This window comes from Tauraco erythrolophus, chromosome 9, assembly GCF_009769465.1.
Source record: "Tauraco erythrolophus isolate bTauEry1 chromosome 9, bTauEry1.pri, whole genome shotgun sequence".
NCBI lineage: Eukaryota > Metazoa > Chordata > Aves > Musophagiformes > Musophagidae > Tauraco > Tauraco erythrolophus.
In genome coordinates this window covers 13,585,737-13,605,745 of record NC_141473.1, presented here as the reverse complement: position 1 = coordinate 13,605,745, position 20,009 = coordinate 13,585,737, and the positions used below count along the sequence as shown (strand labels likewise).

Below are 20,009 nucleotides of genomic sequence, written 5' to 3'. Positions count from 1 at the left end.
TGTGGTAGATAGTGAATTCAACTCAGTGAACTTTTGTGCTGCACAACTTGTCTTTGTCTATGCTGCAAATCCATGCACTCATTCCACTCTGATAAGCTCTTTGGCATTCCTGATGATACTGATAATCAGCAGAAGGTGATTTTCTTATCTTGGCTTTAGGACCAATAGCAGAACTCAACATTAACTAGGAGCATGATGTAAAACCTGCAGAATCTCCCCAGAGCGTTCAAAACACCTCTGCCTTCTCTGTGTGTCCCAAATCCTTCACCTGTGCTGTGCAGATTGTGCACCTTTTGGGCAGCCTTTACTGTGGGTGAAGATAGTGGAGCTGTCTGAGCATTCCTGAGTGAAAGGGGCTCTTCTGTCTCTCACAAAAGGGAGAAAAAATCAAAAGGAGGGATGGAGATAGGCCGGTCACCAAACCTGGCATTGCATCTGCTCAAGCTGGTGAAGTTCTGAGGTGGAGGGTGAGATTCATAGAAGTGGTTCTTCACCATGCTAAGCTTCTGCCTGCTGCAGTTCCAGCGTGTCCTGTGGCACTTGCTCCTGCTTTGGGGCATTGTGTGGCTGGATGGTGTGGAGCAAGAGGATAGTGGTGCTGATGTGGGGAAGGGACCCATTACTCTGTGAGAACCCTGCTCCATGACTAGCTGTGATCAACTTCTCTCACCACTGCCCCATGACCCAGGATGTGTAAAACACTTTCCTTGACGTGCTGGTATGTGATGCGTGTGTTGCATGCTGTGTGCTGGGCTCCTGGTTCATCGCGTAGCGCAGGAGCTAGATTCCCCCTTGCAGCATCTGCGCAGTGTTTTTTTTTTTGCAGCCCCTGTTTATGAACCTCGCAGCAAGTCTGGCAATGCTAAAGGCTCCCTGCCATGGGCCTGCTGTGATTCAGAGGTAGCCTGCCTGCTGCACACCCCCATGGCTGTGCCAGACGAAAATCTGTCCCACAATGGGGGGTAGTACCCTACCAGAAGAAATGGTGGGGGCCCTGCCTGCAGGTGATATTTACTCTGAGGGTATAGGGACTCTTCAGCTTTTAATGATTTTTGTTTAGGTAGATGCAGGCCTTTCCTTAGTAAACAAGACAGCATTATCACAGAGCTGCTTTGTTTTCCAGTGAGTGGTCTCACACATAATAAATAGGTTAAAGTTAACTGAAGCAAGCATTGATTTTTCTCTTAGTACTTGTGAGATTTCCTCCCTTGGGAGAGTTTGAGTAGTGCGGGAGGCCTTCAGGGGAGGGTGTCTGGGTGTGAAGAGAGTGCATGTAGCTGGGGCATTACTCAAAATTTTCCTCTTATGATCTCTTCCCCAATTCCCTTCCCTCCGCTCCTTTCTTTCAGGTTCCAGCTCCCACTCAGGAATTTCCTGGGGTGATAGTGACTGAGACACACATTCTGGGCCTCCACAGAGGCCGGGGTGTGTGCAGTCCCACCGGGAGGTGAGGGACATGGAGCAACGATGGACAGAGCTGGACAAAGCAGAAGGGATGGGGGAACTGGGGAGCAGGTCTATGACCAGCAGTGGAGGTAGCAATGGTGAAGTTATTGATACGTGTGATAGGAGTTAACTCTTCAGTTTCATAATTATTTTTTCTTTTCCAAATGAAAATCACAGAATAGGAAAAAAAAATAAATAATGAAACCCCCATATGATCAATGCTGCTGTAGAAGGCTTTGGCATAAAATGATTGTCAGGCTCTGTTTCTTTCTTTAGATAATAGTGTCATCAGACTTCTTCCATCCAAATCAACCCCTCTAAACAAACATGACTCCCCCAATTATCTTTCTCTCCTTAATTGAACCAGCTCCCCCTTGGTTATAGGCATGTTCTGCTACTTCGTATTTGTGCCACAATTTGCCTTCCAGAACATTTACTTACTTGCTTACAGAAATCTACTGCATTGCCTGGTGTTATGGCATATGGTTGCCTTACATCAATTAAAAATCAACATGGTCCAACAGAATATAACACCAACCCCTGCTTCTTTGAATGGATGTTTGCAGCTGGGTAGGGATTAAAGCAGATTGTAATGGATTAGACCAGGGATTAAAACAGCCTGTAATGGATACTGTGTTGGACTATTCCATTTCTATTCTTGGATATAGACTGTGCAGATCTAGGGGCTGTCAAATGACATCCTCACTGTCACTGTGTCATGTAAGAAGCCAGGTTTTGATGCAAACCTGATATTCCTGCAACAGGGACTATAGATACAAACTGGAAAAACCCCTTTTCTGCGTGCTGGTGATGGCCACGCAGTTCGCGAATTGTGCAGGAGATGGGGGTGTTGCTCACGTTACCTTTGTCTTCTAGAGAAGGAAAGGGATTAGAGAGCACTGCTGCTTCTCTGACACTGAGGTCTCTGCTAAGCGCTGGGGGATCTGGACCAGGGAGATTTTAATAGATAGTCCCACATCATCAGTGGGACATCAGCTTTGTGTCTTATTATTTAACAGTAATAAGTAGGCACTGGTGAAGGGTTTTTAGGATTTTCTTTGGAAACATTAGCCCTTCCTGTGGATATCTGTCTGAGAAATGAGGGCCTGGGGTAATCTTGCTGACAGAGTATGAACTGAATGTCTGGGATTGTCCCTGCATGTGGCAGGTGTGGATGATCTTCACAGAGGGTGATTTTAGTTGCTAGCAACACCTTTTCAGTCTGCAGGGTAGGAAAGACCTGCTGTTGGGGTGGTGAAAGTACTGCCCTAAAGAAAGTGGTGGTGAACACACCTGTGCATGAAGCTCATCACATTCTGTGCCACGTCCAGCACAGTTGTGTTCTTGTGGTGACAAAGAGTGATATGGCGGACACAAAGCAACACCTTGTGCTGGCCCAATTTGGGAAAGGAGATGTGTTCACAAGTCCTGTATTGATGTGGGTGGGCTTTGGTTGTGAAGTCAGAGATGATGTTACACAAACAAGTGACTGATCCAGGTGTGAACAAGGATGACTAGGTCTGTCTTAAACAGTGTCCAGAAAGGCTGAGAAGGTAAACGAGACTGGGTGGACTGCACAATGGCTAAGCGGTGGCAATTGCTTGCCCCACAGTAGCTTTTACTTTGTGGTGACAGGGATTCTGGACAAGCAGAGATCTTCCGGAGCTTTAATCATAATGTAAGGACAAGTTCTGCATGTCACAGCTGCAGCCTTACTGTAGGAGGATGACATTTGGTGGGCAGCACATCCCTTCGCAGTGCATAGCAATGGCAAGACCCAGGGGTGGCATGCGTGCCGCAGATGCCGCGCACTTGGGGACACTGTTCTTGCAGCAGTCGATCTAGGGGGACAGTTGAGGTCCTGCCCCTTTCCCAAACCAGGTTGTTTCTTTACAAGCAGCAGGAGGGTACAGGCTCAGGGCTGGCCTGGCTCTGTGCCTCCAGAGCAGCACCTGCCACAGGTGTGTGTCACTCGTGCGATCCTCTCGCCCAACGTGTTACAGATCAGCTCTGGCTGAGGCCCACGTCACTGCTCCCACACAAATGAAATGTCATCTCCTAAACATTTTGGCAGCATAGTTTGAAAAAGAACCGATTCCAAGCCAGAAATAACATCCGTTGGGTTGGGGGCGGTGATTTACTTCCCCTGCCCCCACCTCCCACTCTCCCTCTCCGCGTCGGGATTTGCGGCTCACGGGCAGGGCCAGGGCCGTGCCCGTGGATAGCACACCGCCCCCCCCCGAGCTGTTAGCGCTAACCCCGGACCCTCTCCTCACTCCTGCGGGACAGCCACCGAGCGACAGCTCCCCCCGCTTGCAGCAGCCAGCGGTGTTCGCAGTCCACCCTTCCCTCCTCCAACTCGGTTCTCGCCCTCCCCAGCAGCAGCCGGGCCGCGACACCTCCCCAGCCCGTCAGGCGCTTGGCCGCGGGAGGTGGCTGAGCGCGGGGCACCGGCTACGGAACCCCACGGCTCTCCCAGCGCGGGCAGAGCCATCACCGAGCCTTCCTCTGTCCCTCTCTCCCTCCGCTCCCTCCAGGGCTGGAAAACCCGCGTTAGGCGGGAGAGACTGTTGAGCCGTCCCCGCTCCGGGACTGGCGGTGGCGGGGGGAGAGATCGCGGGGGGAGTCGTGTAGTTGGTGGATCCGTCCTTGGACGGCAAAGAATGGCTGATGTGGGAAGTGGGAGGGTGGGACGATTAACATAACTATCGGCACTTTGGAAAGGGAGGAGAACGGGGGAAGGTCGACCGTGGGTTTGATCTGAAGAGAAAGTGCCGATGTGTTGCTGCAGTGAGTCGCTCCGGAGGGACGTGGCACGGGCAGGGGTGGCTGTGACAAGTGTGATCCCCGGGACGGTGGGGGGACGCCCCGCCGCCGTGGGAGGCGGCAGCCTGCCCTCTCCCCTTCGCTCCCTGCGATTACTCGCACCTTGTCCGGGGGCTGAAGCGGCAAAGGCTCCTTGGGCTTTGCCAGCAGAAAGCAGATGTCCTGCCCGGGGGAACGTTACATCCCTGCCATGGGAGCGGGAGCGCTGCGCTGCCACGACCCACAGAAATACACATCTCCCTCGCTCCTTCTCCCGCCACAGTCCCGAGATGCTGCTGCAGTGAGCTGCATGCAGATACTGCCCGCAGATACTGCCCTTTCTTGGTTATTCGTCCTCAGATAAATCCTGCTAGCCTCCCCTCCTGGACAGTGGCAAGCTTCCCGGGATTCTCACGCACACGCGCGAGTTCCCACAGCCGGAAGGCTCCGCTCGGGACGGACACATCCACATGCCCGGAGCCGGCTCTGGAGTGGTGCTGCTGGATGGCCGAGTCCGTGGGGACGCTGTTACTCACGGGGAGTCACCCAGGAGCTACTCATCCCAGCTGCGCTGCCTTACGCCCCTTGCCCATATCCAGCCTTTGTGCATACGTATGCACGCGGATATACAGGGTGAGGAATACCTACGCTGCTGTAAATACGCGTACATGTAAACGTACATCCGGAGAAACAGTGAACGGCGGCTGCTTTGTCTCGGGCAGGAGCACACATACCAAATCAGGAGGAAAGGCTGGGTGATGCTCCAGCTGATTCGGTGCGGCGCGGTGTCCCGCTCCCGCCCCCGGCCCCGCTCCCGGCCCCCGGCGGCGCGGTGCGGCTGGTGACTCGGTGGTGTATTTCAGCGGCGGCGGCGGCTTGGCAAGGCTCGGGGCTCCTCCCCCCGTGTGGTGTTACCCTCTCACTTGATCAAATCCTTGAACGTGAACAGTTTCACTGAAAAGCACTTTTCAAAAAAAAAAAAAAAAATCCACCAACAGTAAGGAACAGAATCCAACTACCGGGGAGAGAGTTGGTTTTTTCTTTTTTCCTTTTTTCCTTCTTTCTTTTTTTTTCTTTTTTCTTTTTTTTTTCCCCCCCGGTCATCGTCTGAGAGGCTGAGAAAGAGGGAAGAGAAGGAAGGAGAACGAGAGAAAGAGAAGCCTTTTGCAAATAATAATTATTATAATTAGAATCCGGCCCCTTTCTCCTTAAAAAAAAAAAAAAGCGCCCTAAACGCAGCGCCTCGTCCCCCCTCCCTCTCCGAGCCCCCCGACTCGCTCCGCAAAGGCATGGAGAAGGGAACTAACTGCTCTCCGACCTGCCACACCGTTTTCCTCGCCTGGACATGGCTCTTACTTCTCTCCTGGTGTTGCACCGGCGCCGAAATAACTTGCGGATCCTGCTCGTCTCCATCGCCCTCCTGGCCGTCCTCCTCGTCTCGCCTTAGGCAGGAGCAGCGACAGCCGCCGCCGCGAGGATTACGGAGCTGGCCGGGCGGCCGAGCGCGGGGCTCGGCCGGGGCGGCGGCCGCCGCGGAGCCGCTGCCGGGCGGGGAGCCGGGGGGCCGAGCGGGGCCGCGGGGAGCGGCGCTCCGCTCGGCGGGGGCGGGCGGCGGCGCGCCCGGGGGCCGGGGCCCGGCGGCGCCGCGGACCCGGCGGAGCAGCGAGGGGCGCCGGGCGCTGCCGGCGGGCGGCGGCCGGGGGGTGCCCGCGGCCGAGGGGCAGCGCGGCGGCCGGGCTCAGCCCCGCGGGCCCCCGGAGGAGGGGAGAGCGGCGCGGCTGCGAGGGGCAGAGGAGCTGAGGCTGAGCAGCACCACCTTCGCGCTCACCGGGGATGCGGCGCACAACCAAGCCATGGTGCACTGGTCCGGGCACAACAGCAGCGTGAGTATCGCCCCCTCGACCCGGCCCGGCTCGGTTTGGCGGGGAGGGAACGGTGCGCACAGCCGCGGGGCGGGATGGTGCCGCGCTTGCCGGGGGCGCGGGGAGGAGAGGGGGGGTTTGGCGGGCACCTTGCTCTTATCGCCAGAAAGAGGGGGGCACGGAGCGCTGGCCGCAGAAAAAAAGAAAAGTTTTCCCGGGGAAAGATGAAGGAGAATGGGGAACACCTTTCTGCCCCCGCCTCCGAGGGCAGAGCTGCGATCGCCGGGGTAGCGCGGCCGGAGAGCCGCCCCGGGGGCCGGGCTGGCCGGAGCCTTCCCTTTGCGGAGGGGAGACCCTCGGCTCCAGCGTGTCCCATGTGCCCGCACAGCTGGGTCCCCTTTACTTTGTGCCTCTTCATATGTAATATACACCTCGGCACGCTTCGCTGTCTCTGTGCCAGGGGATGAATGATGTGCCGTGGTGGTGGGAAAGTCCTCCTGCTCTCCACCCTGCATGCTGGCGACGAGAGAGATCCCATTAATTCATTAAGGGGTGGCAAGCCCCACAGCACGTTAAGGGGCTTTGAAAGGAGGCAGGTAGTGCAAGCACAGGGAAAAGTTTATTAAAAATCGATGGCATCTCACGCCTTTTCTCTGAAGTCAAAAATAACGAGTAGCTGAGGTGTCCCTTAAAACCTGTGGGACTGTGCGGGCATGTGGGGGGTGTCCCAAATGCCCACATGCCATCGTGCCGTGATAGCACAGGGCCCTCCCTCGCACCCTGCTTTGCAACGCCCGGCAGATGGCTGTGGACAGAACTTCAATTTTCTTCTAACTTGGTATCAGAAATACTATTTCCACTCTGATGGAAAGTCTGAGAACAGGCGTAATTTAAAGGACTCCAGGAAACCTTTATGTCTGGTGACAATATTCCCATTATCCTGATGATTATAGCTTGTCACTGCCTTGAAAATGCCTCTTTTATTGTTTTGCCACTATTAGAAATGGACATAAAGCAATTAACAGCGTAAACCAGATTGGCTGGATTTTCAGACACATTCTTCATGAAACTGATTAGTCATTAAAAAGCAAATTGTCTAGATTTATCTATCTGTCCGTCTATCTATCTATGCGTCAGCTGTAGCTTCATAATGTGCAATTCAACCACCCCTTTATTTTTTTTGACTGGAAGTTTTTTTTTCTATTTGTTATTGCTTAGGCAATAATTCTGACAGCAATGTAGATGTTACTTTGATTTAACCAATTTTTAAAGGCAGTTGTGTTTGCCAGACATGAATTCCACTCTCATTAAAGATGAAAGCAAACATTCGAGAGAAAACAGCTGCATGGTATATTCTAGCACTACACTTGTATCCAGGGTTATTTATTTTAATATAACATGGCACGTAATGAAGCAAACAACCTATATGCCCTCTCTTTTGTTTCATTTCGGAGCTGAATCAAGGGGTATTGAGCAAAAGACGCTAAAATCCCCATTATCCCTTCCCAGCATGGATTTCCAATAGTTTTGACTATTTTTGGTTAAAGTAGCAGAGAAAACTCATTCTGCAGGCATTTGCAGGGGCAAGAAAGGTTATTTTTTCTAAAGTACAGGTCAGAAAGTGATTTTCACAAAATTCTCCCTCCTTCCTTGGTTTCTTTACAGAAGTATGCTATTTATATAACTAGTTTCCTTTATTCTTTAACTCCAGGTGACTGAGAAGGGTAACATAGGAAAACGTCTCGATTGTTCACGACTTTGCATTAAGATTTTGCACCTCAAGATGCCGTGCATTGAAAGCTTCCAACTCTAAAGCAAAAGCAAAAGACTGGTGTTTATTGCCAGTGTGGTGCTTGTAGGAAGGAAAAGCAAGCACGTCAATAAATAAACGTGTTATCTTTTCATGATTTTTCTGATATGAGGTTTAGCATCTGGAGACTTTTTGTCTCCTGTCTCTTGGAGAAAACACACTGCATTTAGTGATTAATTGGATTTTTTTTAAAAACAGTGTAGTGGGAAAGTTAAATACTTGAACCTGATCCTTTCATTTATTAGCAGAGAAGGCTGAATCCAATGCCTGTTTTTCTGCTGCAGTTCAGTTTTTACCTAATTCTACTGTTGGGACGGTTGTGGCACAGGAATATCAAGGAATTTGCCCAAGGTCACTCAGGGAAACAGAGTGGCTTCTTTTGCTGGCCACATTGGTTCCTAGTCTTTCACCTCAGCATATGTTTTCTTAGGTCACAGTAGACATAAAGCAGCAGGAAAGCGTATTGAAAATGGACAAAAGATATTAACTCATGTGTCATGATTATGCCAGATGACCTAGGAGAGCAGGTAGGACATGTCTGTATGCTGTTGTTTTCAGCCTGCCAAAGCGGTAAAGAGATGTTCAGCTTGCTTTTACCGATTCCCTGCTACTTGAACAGACTTGAAAACTTAAGCTTTTGCCTCTCATGATTTATGAAAAACATAATCCATCAGATTTCATGCAATGAAGCAGTGTGTTTCAAATCAGGCATTAGTGGTGGGGGATTCCGAACAACTGGATGGATTTGCAAAGAGGATGAAAGCATGGTAATAAAAAAATTGGGTTCTTACTGGGACGTGTAGCTCTACAGGCACTCCACAAAAGGGAGATCTCTGCAGCTGCTGCACGTCCTGTTACCTAGAATGTTTAAAATCTCCTGTGTTGTTTTTTTTTTATTATTTTAGGAAAAATTCCCTCTCCGTCTCCTATCTGCCTTTTCTCCCATGTCCCTCAAATCTCAATTTAACTTACTAAAAAATAATCCCTTCCAGACAACAAACTTTTGTTTTCTCCACTTGCAGATGGTGAGGTCAGGATTAGAATAGAGGCAAAAGGCTGGTGAGATTGGGGAATTTGGGTTCTCGGCTTTGTCCTGCCCAGAGGCTTTTTCTGTGACCTCAGGAAAGACAATTAACCTCTCTGGATCTCCTCTTCCATGTTAAATGAGGATAATACTACTTAGCTACCACAAAGTGGTGGTGTGGAGCAGAAATCATTTCTGCTTTGCACAATACCTGAAGATCTTCAAGTGGAAATTGTTAGGAAAATGCAAAAATACTGTTCTGTGTAGAAATGAGATTTGTGTTTTCTGTGTTCTTGGGAAGAGGACTTGTTTTTGTTCAGTGGGTCCGATGCTAGGAAAAGGAGACTTGTTACTTGGGCTTCAACTATCAATCTGTCCTAACAGACATGTTTATTGGGAGAAGTCACTGAAGCTCTTGAGGGACCTGGTAGAGATCAGATAAAATATTTTCTTGCTAAGGCCTTTCTGAAGGAAGGAGAATTTTTAGTGAAAACCGCTAATATTCCCAGAAGATCTGCAAGCTATCCTTTTTTCAAAGCCATTCCTCTCTGAACACACACTGTGACAAATATGCCATTCACTGAGCAGTTGTATCCTCTGCACTTGTTTTCTCTCTCTCTAGATGGTTATATTATTGCATGGAATTTTTCGTCGTTTTGCTCCACAGATGGTCTCTCCAACCTTCCTGTGAAGATGATCTGATGCCTTAGGTTATCTTTTCTTCCTTCCACTCTCCCTGATTTCTAGGATAAGGACCTGCAAAAATAAGTGGCAGCACCTTTAATGCTGTTACAGCTTTAAATCTCCCTGTCTTGTTTTTGGACAAGAGTTTTTTCAAGATATTTCAACAAGCTACAGTGAATAAAACACACTTAGATTGCTCTCCTGATATGATCACTAGTGGAATAGTAAATGGGGACTGTTGTCATTAGGTTTCAGAGTTGTCACTCTGATGAATGTAGCTGCTTATAGGAAGTACTTAATTCTATCCATGCTTTTTCCGTGATGGAAGTACTACAAATTCTGTGGTGTTGTGGACAGGTTTTTTCAATATGAGACGCAAAGGTGCACATTTTTAGCTTTCTTTTAACCTTTAGAAGACGTTTTCAATCCGTTATCTAGGGAGAGGCCTCAGCCTATGATCAAAGTGTGCTTCAGCTATCCCACATATACATGTCTTTGCCTTTCTAGTAACGAGAGGCAAACTTCAGACATAAAGATGAGAAAACGTACTATAATGCTGTGGTAAGAGCAGGAGAGGGCATTTGTCTAAAGCATGTGCAATACTGCAAGTTTCTTCAGCTGGGCCAAGTTCCTCTGTGTATAGCAGTATAGCGTGTGTAACTGATGTAGGTGCTACTTGTGCAGACTATGCAATTGCGTTGATGCTTATAGTATGATCCAGGCTCTGAAAGTTGGGGAAGGCAGGATGAGAGCTGGTGAGAGACTGGACTGGGGCCTAGTTTTATCTTGTCAGTCATGCTACACTGTTTTGTCCAGAGGTCTTATCAGCCTATGGCCATCATCTCTAGAGTTAACATGGTTGCAAGATTCACTCCCAGACTGGGAATATGAGATGGCTTTGCGAGAAGACTCTGATAAAGAGGAGGCTAATAGCACTACAGTAGCCTACAGCCACCTGAAGTAGAGTTAGAAGGAAGATGCAGCTTATCTTATTGGTTGAAGAGCATATGACATGTGGCAACAGCCACAACATATGTCAGATTGGACACTAGAAAGTGTTTCTTCTCAAAGAAAGTGGTGCAGCAAGGCACCAGAAAGGTTTGGGAATCTCTGTCTTTGGAGATTTTCAAGACTCATGTGGACACGATCTGATGGTAACAACCCTGCTCTGAATGGGCTGCTTTTCCTCCTGCTGCCGCTGATCCTATTCCTTTACCCTGTGCAAGCTGTGAGGGCTGGCAGTGAAAAGCAGGTTGTACGAGTTCTCGCAGTGAAGCCTGTCTCTTCCGGGAATGATTCTTCTGAATGCTGTTGGCAGTGTTCTGGTGTGATCTGCTAATGTACTGGTGGTTTGATGCTGAGACATTACTCACTCCCGTGGTGAATTACAAGCTGGGGAGGCTGATGGGCTTGCTGTGTGCCAGGTAGTTTTTCATTAAGATGCCTAGCAATGCGGTGTGTGTTGGGCAGAATGAGGTGGGCAATATTTGCAATTCCAAATAGACTGCTATGCTTGGAAGGGAGGAAAGGGAGAAAATGAAGCTTTAGGCAGGCAACACTGCATTTAGTTGTCAGCCATGGGTAACTGCTCCAATGGTCCAGTTGGATTTCAGTCTGAAATGTTTACTCCTAGAGTGCAAGATGGTGACAGAGCAATCATATTAATTACACTGCATTTGGAAGATATTTTAGTTTCTATTCTAGACTGTTTCTTTCTCAAATGGCTTTTGGTTGTGGTCTTGTTGCCATGGAAGGTAGGCTGGCTATGTCACAATGTCTTGATGCATTTCCACTTCTCCACTATCTTTGGTAATGGAGTTTGCAACTAAAGTCCTTCTCCACGTTGCCAATCTATTTGTAATTAATATTCAAATAGAAGATGAGGAAATAAAAATGAAACTCTTGCATGGCAATTGCTTTTATGGTTGTGTTGAGTCAGTAGAGCAGGAAAAAGGCGTCTGGAAAATATTTTTTGGGTTATTTCTCTCCAGATAGGTTTCATTGCAAAGTCACTTTGATGTCCAGTGGATGGGCCTTGATGTTGCTTGTGGATCCTGTGAAGCCGGCAGATTCCCCGGGCCATTACCCTGCCTAGCGCAGCAAGCTGTTGATGTTCTTGCAGCTCAGAGCTCAGTAACAACTGCTCCTGTTCTAGGTGCCTGTCAGCAGTTTCCCTTCAGGCCTCAGTGTGCAGACTTTGTCATGCTCAGAAATGAGCCCTAGGATTTGTGGCTAAGCTTTCACAGTGATTTAACTGCAAACAGAAACAGCTATGTGATTCTTTAATTAATTTTTTAATGGAAAACATTCATCCAATTAGATGACAAAGTATTTTGAAAATGGGTTTGAGCAGATAATTGATGTTAGGCAGGAGAGATTCTTCCCAAAAGAGAGGTGAGATAAGACAAATATTTTCTTAAATGCAAGGCTGTGGGAAGATGAAACTTTCAGAGAGTTTTCGAATTTATAGCTGGATTTGTAGTAGAGATTTTAGAAAAAATACGAAAGCAGTCATCTAATGTGCAAAGCGCAGGTTAAGGTGCAAAGATCTTTAATGTTGGTTGTACTGAAGGATACTGGAAACCAGTCTTGCAGTCAAGAATTTACTTAAGTCATACCATAGTGTCATGCTCCTTAAGCTCCGTGGAGGTCTGTAGATAAGGATGGAGGAGAGCAGTACATGCTTCCTGAGTCAGTGCTCTCTCACAAATCCAGATTTGTTTCAGGATTGAAGGCCAAGCCTGAGTTTATGATTGGGATTGGTTCCAGGACAATTGCAAGGAAACCTGTCAGTTATGGAGTTAAAGCTTGGGTTTGACTGGGATCTGGTCAAGTTTAGCTTCTAGTGAGAATCTGTGTTTGAAGGTGTGGAGTCCAACCTGCTTCTAATTAAGACAGAAGATTAAATGACATGTTCCTTGTGAAGCATTGAATGCTGTAAATGCAGAAAGTCCCAAAAGCAGAAAAGTGTAAGCTGATGTAGAATTGATCTAGGCCAATTTACTGTAGTTGAGAATTTGACCTGCAGTATCCTACAGCAGTGAAAAGTGCAAGGTAGGAATGAAAAATGAGTACAGAGGCGAGGAAACATGGGACAGTACAGCAAGGAGACCTGTGGGCTCTTAACATTCTCTGAATTACAGCCACAGGGCTGTGGATGGATGAGCTTCTTTCTCTGTTGTGCACAGCCCTTCCCTCTCTCTTGCTTGGCTCTGGGAGGTGGGAGTTTGACCCACACTCTAAGTCGTACTGGAGACTGGTCTGGTGATGTACCCGGCTGAGCCCTACAGGGATTTTCAGCTGAAATAAACCTTACTTAGCAAATATAGCTTTGCTGAAGCCATACCTTTGTGTGCTAGTTTCTTGGTTTGCTTAAAACTCCCTGCAGGAATCCGAGGCAAACAAATTCCCAAATCCTCATTTTCTGTTAATGCCTAGGGAAAACTGCAGCGTTGTTGTTAACATTTCCTCCATGCAAAAAGAAGGGCATGTCAGTATTTCTTTTCCTACCTGTATGGGGTGTTGCGAGACTGAAGGAACTGAATAAAGTTTGTTGCATGTTTGAAGAGCATGACTGTATGGGTCTTAAACATAATTGATAAATAATCCGCTATGGAAATTTTAGAGTCAATTCCCAGTCCTTGTGGCCAGCAGAGTCCCAGCATACAGTAAAAATCGGAAAATTGATGCCGAATGATCAAACCTCTCTTTTTTCCTCTTCCTCTCGGTCCTGAAGGAGACCGGATTGCTCTCCCACTGGAACAAGCAGCAAAGCCCTCTTCTTCCGGGAGAGTCCCTGACACGGAGGCTGTCGCTCTCTGCTCTCTCCTTCGTGTTCTGACACAGGCCACAAACGCCAGCCAGGCAGATTTGCAGAGCACCACCGTGCCCGAAATAGCATCGCTTTTAATTAGCTCCAGCGTTATTTGGACACCCTGGGGCGCAGGCTGCCCGAAAGGGTGCCGGGCTGCTGGGGTGCGGAGAGCCGAGCTGGGCACTAGAGGGAGCGTGGGCATTTGGGAAAGGAAGCAAAGTGCTGGAGTGGGGGAGCGGAGCTGGAGCCGGAGAAAGGCAGGCAGGGGAGAGAGAGGCTGCTGAAATATTGAGATGAAAACCCGCTTGGAGTCATCGGCTCTGTGAAACTTCTGCTGTCTGGGGTTCCCTCTGCGAGAGGGGAAAGTAGTCGTAGCGTGCGCCGGGCCGTGGCAGAGCACTGCACCCCCTTATCTCCCTGTCGTGTCGTCTCCAATTGCTGCCAGGCTTTTTCCTGACGATGGGAATCCCAACGCCGGGGTCTCTCATCTGCTCCCGTCCCCTCCAGCCTGAGTCATGGACCCGTAAAACCGTCAGCAAACCCCCAGCAACTGCTGGCAGCGCCTGCTGGGTTGGGTGAAGGGGTGATGTTAACCCTTACAGTGCCAGGAAGCAGCAGCCTGGATCCTGGCTGCTCCCGGCTGCGGCGGTGTGTGCTCGGCGTCCCCGCAACCGCCGTGCCCCGTTTTGCCTCCGGCACCTGCCCCCGAGGGTGGCTGTTTACGGACTCGCTGGCTGCCCATCTTCTCCCTCTCCTACACCCGCTCTAGCTGGTGGGTGAGGGCAGGGGAGTTGCGCTTCGTTCCCTCTCTCCCCGGTTCCTGATCTGCAGAGGATATGCTTGTCCTGACCAGTCCCTGCCTCTTGGGACTCCACAACGTTTTGACCAACTTGAGGATGTTGCACAAGTCTTAGTGTTTATGTTCCTCTCCCCTCTTCTTCCTTGTGAGCATGGGGGGACAGAAAGGACTGGGATTCATCCCAGCCACTGCACGGTGGGACAAAATAACATTTCTTCCTGGGAAAAGTGGTTACACTTACTGGTGTATTTGGGAATAAAATGGATATAAGAAAGCCAACCGTATCCTCGGATGCATCCAAAGAAGTGTGGCCAGGAGGTCGAGGGAGCGGATTCTGCCCCTCTACTCTGCTCTCGTGAGACCCCACCTGCAGTACTGCATTCAGCTCTGGAGTCCCCAGCACAAGGAGGACATAGAGCTCTTGGAGTGAGTCCAGAGGAGGGCCATGAAGATGATCTGAGGGCTGGAGCACCTCTCCTATGAAGAGAGGCTGAGAGAGTTGGGGCTGTTCAGCCTGGAGAAGGCTCCAGGGTGATCTTATATTAGCCTTCCAGTACCTTTCAGTACCTAAAGGGGCCTACAAGAAAGCTGGAGAGGGACTTTTTACAAGGGTGTGTAGTGATAGGACAAGGGGCAATGGCTTTAAACTGAAGGAGGGGAGATTTCGATTAGATCTAAGGAAGAAATTCTTCACTCTGAGGGTGGTGAGGCACTGGAACAGGTTGCCCAGAGGACCTGTGGATGCCCTATCCCTGGAGGTGTTCAAGGCCAGGTTGGATGAGGCTTTGAGCAACCTGATATAGTGGAGGGTGTCCCTGCTTGTGGCAGGGCTGTTGGAACTAGATGATCTTTAAGATCCCTTCCAAACCAAACCATTCAACGATTCTATGTTTGGGACTTGGGAAAACTATGACTGAGCCACAGCAAATCACTTAAGTCAATTGTGGACTAAAGGCTTCAGGATCCTAAAAACAGCTGATTTGGCACTGCTTCAGACATGACACCAGTCTATAACACATGGGTCCTGCTGGTACATTCTCAGGGGATGGTGATGGTGCTGATAATGCTCTGGAAACGTGTTGAGCCCCTTGTGGGTTTGGGCAGAGGACTCCAGTGAAGGGATAGTGGAGCAGAAGGCTTGAGCACAGAGCTCCTGCTGACTTTTATGGTGGAGAGAAAAACACGGTTTGAGTTCAGGTGTGCTTTCTTGGTGTGCCAGAGGAGAGCAGGCCATGCAAGCAGGTTGTCTTCATGTTTTTTGGACTTGCCATTGTGCCTAATGAGGGTGTGTGTTGTCCCATGCCTTGCCTTCCCTGTCTCCAAGGAAGAGTTAACTCACACGCAGGCCTGTTGCTGATGCTTAAAATGGACGGATATTTGCAAAAATTATTGAGTGGAAGAGAATGTATAAAACATGATTATTTAGCTCTTGCCAGCTGTGCTTTAAGACCTCATGGGTGCAGGGAGGAAGGAGTGGGAGCTCTAATTTGTTGTTAGCTTTTCCCTGCGGTTTGTGCCTGATTGGAAAATCCCCCCCAGCTGTGATCAATAACATCAGGTGCAGACAAACAGGGCTGCCTGCCTGCAGTCCTTACTTGCCTCTGTCAGAAGACTAGGGGGGTGTGGGAATTCTTTCTGCACAAGCCATGGATGACTGTGTATTTGTGAGTATTTCTCTGTTCTAGGCTTCTTGTCCTTTACCATCAAACCCTGCGAATTTTGTGCTTACAGGGTGACAGACATGACTGTACTCATAAAGCTCTTATGCTGCCTGCTTCAGCTGTGTATTTCAAAGGTCACCAAAAGGAAGGTCAGTAGTATTAGTCTTATTAGGTTGTGGTGTTTTTTTTTGGTTGTGTGTGTGGGTTTTTTTGTGGTTTTTTTTTTTTTTTTTTTTTGAGAAACTAAGGCATGCAAGAGAGAAGAGTTCTGCTCTGGGTTGTACTGCTGATCAGAACTAAAGTTAGAAGGTGAGTTTTCTGACTTCTGTCCCTTATTGATATGGCTTCTTAATGACAAAGGACTTATTTTACTTCAGCTGCCACAGCTCAGATGCTGGGTGTAATTTCTTTTGAAAAGAGATTGCATGAAAGGAAAAATAGGTGAGAAGAGGAGCTAAGAGGGGGAAGAACAGGACCCTCATTAACAATAGAAAAGTGGAACCTGCTCAGCTAAAATCGTTAACAGATTGATCAAGTTAAAGCACAGCAAAGTTCTGGCTGAAAGTGATGTAAGAGAATCTTTGCTGTTCTAATCTGTTTACCAACATAGCTTCCTCGATTGAGTTATTTCAAATTGCAGCTCCTTTTGAGCTGGACGAGAATTGACCCGGTGTGACTGTGGGAGCCATGAATTTGGGCTTCCATTGGAAAGACAGAGACAGGAGAAGGGTCACATCTGTCTGCTGAGGGGGTTGGGAGCAGACTCTGAATTATGTGGCTCATTTGTAATGGTTTGGAATAACTTAGGTTGATAGTCATAGCAGGGAACATGTAGGTCTGTGTGCCTGTTTGTGCAATCTTGTTATGGGATAATGTAGTAGGATGCAAAGTTCAAGAGTCTTGTTAGCTTTTTGGAATCATTGAAGTGGCTTCCCCACTCTTTGTGTTACACTTCACAACCCAAGGGGAAAAGTCTCTATCCCACACCAGGTGCAGCTGAAGGACTCTTGAGTGAGTCAGGGCAATTAAATCTTCCTCCTGCCCCACTGGGCTGGGTCTCCCCATGTTGTTCTTCTGCAAGGCGGAGGGATGGGGCAGTATGTGAAGAGTAATGTCCTTGCTCTGCCACCCACAGTGTCTGCCTAGCTTTGATCCCAATCAGGAAAATGTTGGGAGCACTTGATGCTACATTGGGAGTGTGGATGGGGGTGCAGATGGATATCTGGGGCTGGAGCCCTCCACTCCTGGACAGACCTGCTATCTGAACTGGCGTGGACTCTCCGTTTGCTGTGGGAGAGAGTTTTGCTTCTGTCTGGGTATCGAAAGCCTGGTGCAAGACACAAGTCTGGTGAGCCTGCGTGTAAAGGAGTGTGGTGACCTTGTGCATGGGAAGCCTTGCTCATAGTGTGTGGTGGGAGAAGCAGGCAGGCAGACCTGTGTATCAGGCAGGAGGTCTCTGAAAAACACATTTGCCATCTGGCCTGAAAAAAGGCTTGCATATGAGACAGTGAGATTGCAAACCAATATGATAGCCATGCTACTTGAGAGAACAGTCTCTTTAGAAGAGAGAGGATCTTTATCCAACTGTTGGAGCAACGCCAGGAGGAAGCCCTGTGCAGTCACAGTGTCTGTATCAGGTGTTACAGAGATGTAATAGAAGTGGTTCAACTATCATCGGCGAGAGTCTCCTGGGTAGCTGAGCCTTAAACAGAATGGATTTCAGAAAAGTATGGGATACGGAATATGGCAGAGAAAGATCTAGCCAGGGCACCCCACTGAATTATGATTTCTGCTGAGTGTTTTTGAGGCTCTTCCATACTGAACACTTAGTTATCTGGCCCGTGAGAGCTGCCTGCTCTCCGAAGGATCAGAAAATGAGTAAAATGCCTGTCGTTTTGTTAAGCAGCAGAAGTTAGCCATCACTTACCACTTAACTGCTTTCCCTTCTGGGACTCTTCTATCTCGCAGTGTTTTCTTTAATCTCTGTCCCAATCTCTCATTCTGTTGCCTGTTTGGAGGAGTAAATAGTGGCATGTGGTGTACTTGGCTGAGCATTACAGGTGTGCTGGAGGGCGGCTATGGTTGATACATCAATCAGCCGGAGCCCTGCCAGCCATGAGGATGGACATTGGGTGGCTTATAGTTCTGGCCAGATGTTATTTTGAGACCTTCTTCTTCACTCAGCTTTTGAGACCTGAGCTTCACTCAGAATTTACGGGAACTTGGTATCTCTGTGACTTTTTTCCATGTGGAATTCCGTTCAAATTGGTCAACAGATTCCAAGGTTATCCCTCCCATGCTAACTGACAGACAGCAGGGTCTGTTGTGCCCAAATCTGAAACTTGTTTCTTTCTGAAGGCAACTTGAAACACTGATACAGCATCAGCACTGAGGCAGCCTTAATTTACTTAATTAATATTGTTCACTGTTGTTTTTTGCCAGCCTGCCTGGAAACTCTATTGCTTTAATCAAAAGGCAACATCACTGGCAGTGTAGCATTCTCAGTTTGCTTGTACTGCATCTCTTTGTTCCAGACTCAATTCTACCCTTCCTTGCTTTTAATTAATTGAAGATTATTTTCATTACTTGTTCCTACCTCACATGCTACAAGTAACAAAGCCTGCATTTCTGAGTTGTGCTGAGGTTTTGTTCTGGTGGCTCTTGGCTTTCTATGCGCTTTTAAAAATTTATTTAATAATTCATTTACATTTTTAAAAATTATTTTTATATTTATTTATTTATTTGTGCTTCATGTAGCGCTACTGGAAACAGGCAATAAACTGGGTTGAGGAGAAGATATCTTGGTGAAAACTCACAGAAAGGGGAAAGAGGCAGATCTAACTCCAGCACTGAAGAATGAGATCAAATGTTAGATGGTAAAATAAAATATTGGATCATTTGAGAATGTTAAGTCTTCTGTACCCTTGGAAGCTAACAGATTTATCAGTACAAAACTTGCTACACCTGTGTTTATCAAAATGAGCTGCATGTGGGCACCTGAGAGGAGAATGGGGCGAAGGAGCAGAGTGGAGCTTCCTGGGCTTTTTACATCTTTTAAAATCCTGTTTCAATCACTGTGTGCTTATAAAAAAATGTGGTTTAGAAATGTAGAAGACACTATGCCTATGTTTACTTGTGTGTAATGATATGTGACCTGATAACTATAGAACTAGGTAATAACTATTTAACTAGAGAAAATGTAAGTACCATATAACCAGAGATGATTTGGGGCTGTAGCCTGATTGTGCCTGCTTTTCCTCTGTTCCCTCCCTACACCCTGCTGCTGTATAGCTCATGTGCTCTGATCCCTTTATATGGGATTGCAGGTCCCTTCCTTTTCTTTCCCTTGCCTTTGGATAGTAGTTGTGGGCCTCTGGTATCAGAGTCAGGCGTGACGGTTTTTTCTATGCCTGGCATGGTTGGATATTGGCAGCCCTGTTATAGACCAGTTTCCTCAGGTTGAACGTGGTTGTTCATGTGCAGAATTTGGAGCTGTCATAAACCATGTGCCCTCCCTGGGTTCAGTTCTGCTCTGCTCTCATCTGCAGATCGAACTGATCAGGAGGTGGGAGGGAATGGTAGCAAGGTGGAAAAGAACTGCTGATTAGTTAAGATCTGTCTTTGCAACATTACTGTCCTGAGCTAAAAGCATTTTTTCAGAAAATGCCTGTATATTTTTAGGGTTTTGAGAGATAAGTAGAAAATTGTGCTTAATGGTAAACATTTGGGAGCAAGAATGCCTTTTTTGTTTGTTTCTTTTTTTTAAACCCGGGTGTAGGTACAGCACCTTGCCTAAATCTTGTGTCTTCAATAATAATAATAATTTAGTAATAATCTTGTGTATAATAGGGATAGCATAACCTTGCTGTTTGTTTTCTCCTGCATATATGGAATTTGAACTCCCTGAAGAGGAGGCAGTGTGGGCATTCCCTGTCAGCCTGTTCCTACAGACCACAGATAATCCGTTGTGATGGGAAAGACGTGGCCTCTTCAGTTGTTTCAGTCTTTTTGACATGGGCCTGCGCTAGTCTCTGGGGTGGCATGCTGGTCAGTTTTTGCTCATTTTCTCCCTCCTGAATGTGGGGCCAGAAGATGTTTTGCTCC

The 20,009-nt window shown here is 48.0% G+C and overlaps 1 protein-coding gene across 1 annotated transcript in view; it reads left to right on the top strand.

Annotated features, from left to right (window-relative positions):
* Positions 1-5,540: 5,540 nt before the first annotated feature.
* Positions 5,541-20,009, top strand: part of SORCS3 (sortilin related VPS10 domain containing receptor 3) — a 309,066-nt gene continuing 294,597 nt past the window's right edge. Inside the window, 1 exon segment of the mRNA XM_086616318.1 lies at positions 5,541-6,134. Coding sequence (XP_086472444.1) covers positions 5,541-6,134 — 594 coding nt within the window.